The sequence below is a fragment of the Terrapene carolina genome, unplaced genomic scaffold (assembly GCF_002925995.2).
Source record: "Terrapene carolina triunguis isolate 2854851 unplaced genomic scaffold, T_m_triunguis-2.0 Scaffold21667, whole genome shotgun sequence".
Classification (NCBI taxonomy): domain Eukaryota; kingdom Metazoa; phylum Chordata; order Testudines; family Emydidae; genus Terrapene; species Terrapene triunguis.
This window is the reverse complement of record NW_020686018.1, coordinates 1,889-3,093: the sequence shown is the minus strand read 5'-3', so window position 1 is coordinate 3,093 and position 1,205 is coordinate 1,889. Positions and strand designations below refer to the sequence as shown.

The following is a 1,205-nucleotide window of genomic DNA, read 5'->3' as shown; positions in this document are numbered from 1 at the left end:
GCAGCCGATGAGGCCGGCGCTGAGGACGCACGCCCCGATCACTGCGGCCTTGAGCGCGGACAGGTCCCGGAGCAGCGCGGGCAGGAGGCTGACCTGGGCGCCGCTGTGGTTCCCGGGGGCGCCCAGCGGCTCCGGCGGCGGCCGGCTGGCGTTGGCGGGGCCCTGCGCGGCCAGTAGCGGCCCCGGCGCGGGGGGCTCCTGGCGGCCCCGGACGGGGAGCGCGGCCAGCAGCAGCAGCAGCAGGGCCGGCAGCAGGAGCAGCGGGGCGGCGAGGCGCATCCTGCCCGGGCTCCGGGCTCTACTCCGCCTGCGACACCGCGCCCGGCCCTAGGCGCAAGGAGCAGCTCCCCGGCGCGGCGCCGCCTCCCGGCCGGGCCCGCCCCACGTGGGACCCGGCTCCACCCCCGCCCTGAGCCGCCCGGCCCCCTCCCTGCACGGCCAGCCCCAGCCCTGCCTCCTCCGGCCGGACCTGCGGGTGGGGCGGGGCCGCCTACGCTCACAGGGCCTGGGGGAAAGGGGTCGCGCTATACAGCCCATGGGGTGGGGGAGAACCAGCCTTCCGGGGGACCCCCGTGCGGGCCTCCCCCCCCAGCAGAGACACAGCCCTGGGAGGGACCCCTGAACCCCCCCCCGTGCCACAGCTCCCAGCCAAACTGTAGACTGACCCCTCAAACCCACCCCCATGAGCTGCAGCGTGCCCTCAACCCCCAGAGCTGCAGGGAGCCCCACGCTCAGGCCTGCCCCACCACCAGGCTACACGGGCATTTGGTATAAAGTTAGGGGTGCCAATTTTGGTTGGATGTATTCCTGGAGGTTTCATGAGATGACATAATCTTCCATTAAAGATTAATCTTTAATTCCTGGAGATTCCAGCACAATCCTGGAAGGTTGGCAACCCTATATGATGTGCTTGTGTTAGCCCAGCACCTTCCAAAGCTAAAACAATAGATACAGGGGCTCCTGACAGAACAAGGAGTAATGGTCTCCAGTTGCAGGAGGTTTAGGTTGGATAGTAGGAAAAACTTTTTCACTAGGAGGGTGGTGAAGCACTGGAATGGGTTACTAGGGAGGTGGTGGAATCTCCTTCCTTAGAGGTTTTTAAGGTCAGGCTTGGCAAAGCCCTGGCTGGGATGATTTAGTTGGGGATTGGTCCTGCTTTGAGCAGGGGGTTGGACTAGATACCTCCTGAGGTCCCTTCCAACCCT

General features: G+C 65.8%; 1 protein-coding gene across 1 annotated transcript; it reads right to left on the bottom strand.

Moving 5' to 3' along the window:
* Positions 1–3: 3 nt before the first annotated feature.
* LOC113408676 (membrane protein FAM174B-like) lies at positions 4–342 on the bottom strand (the record flags this gene model as incomplete). The annotated part of the gene is made up of 1 exon (XM_026662041.2): positions 4–342. A coding segment is annotated over exon 1 (276 nt), but the record flags the coding sequence as incomplete, so codon positions are not given.
* Between the last annotated feature and the right edge of the window lie 863 nt (positions 343–1,205).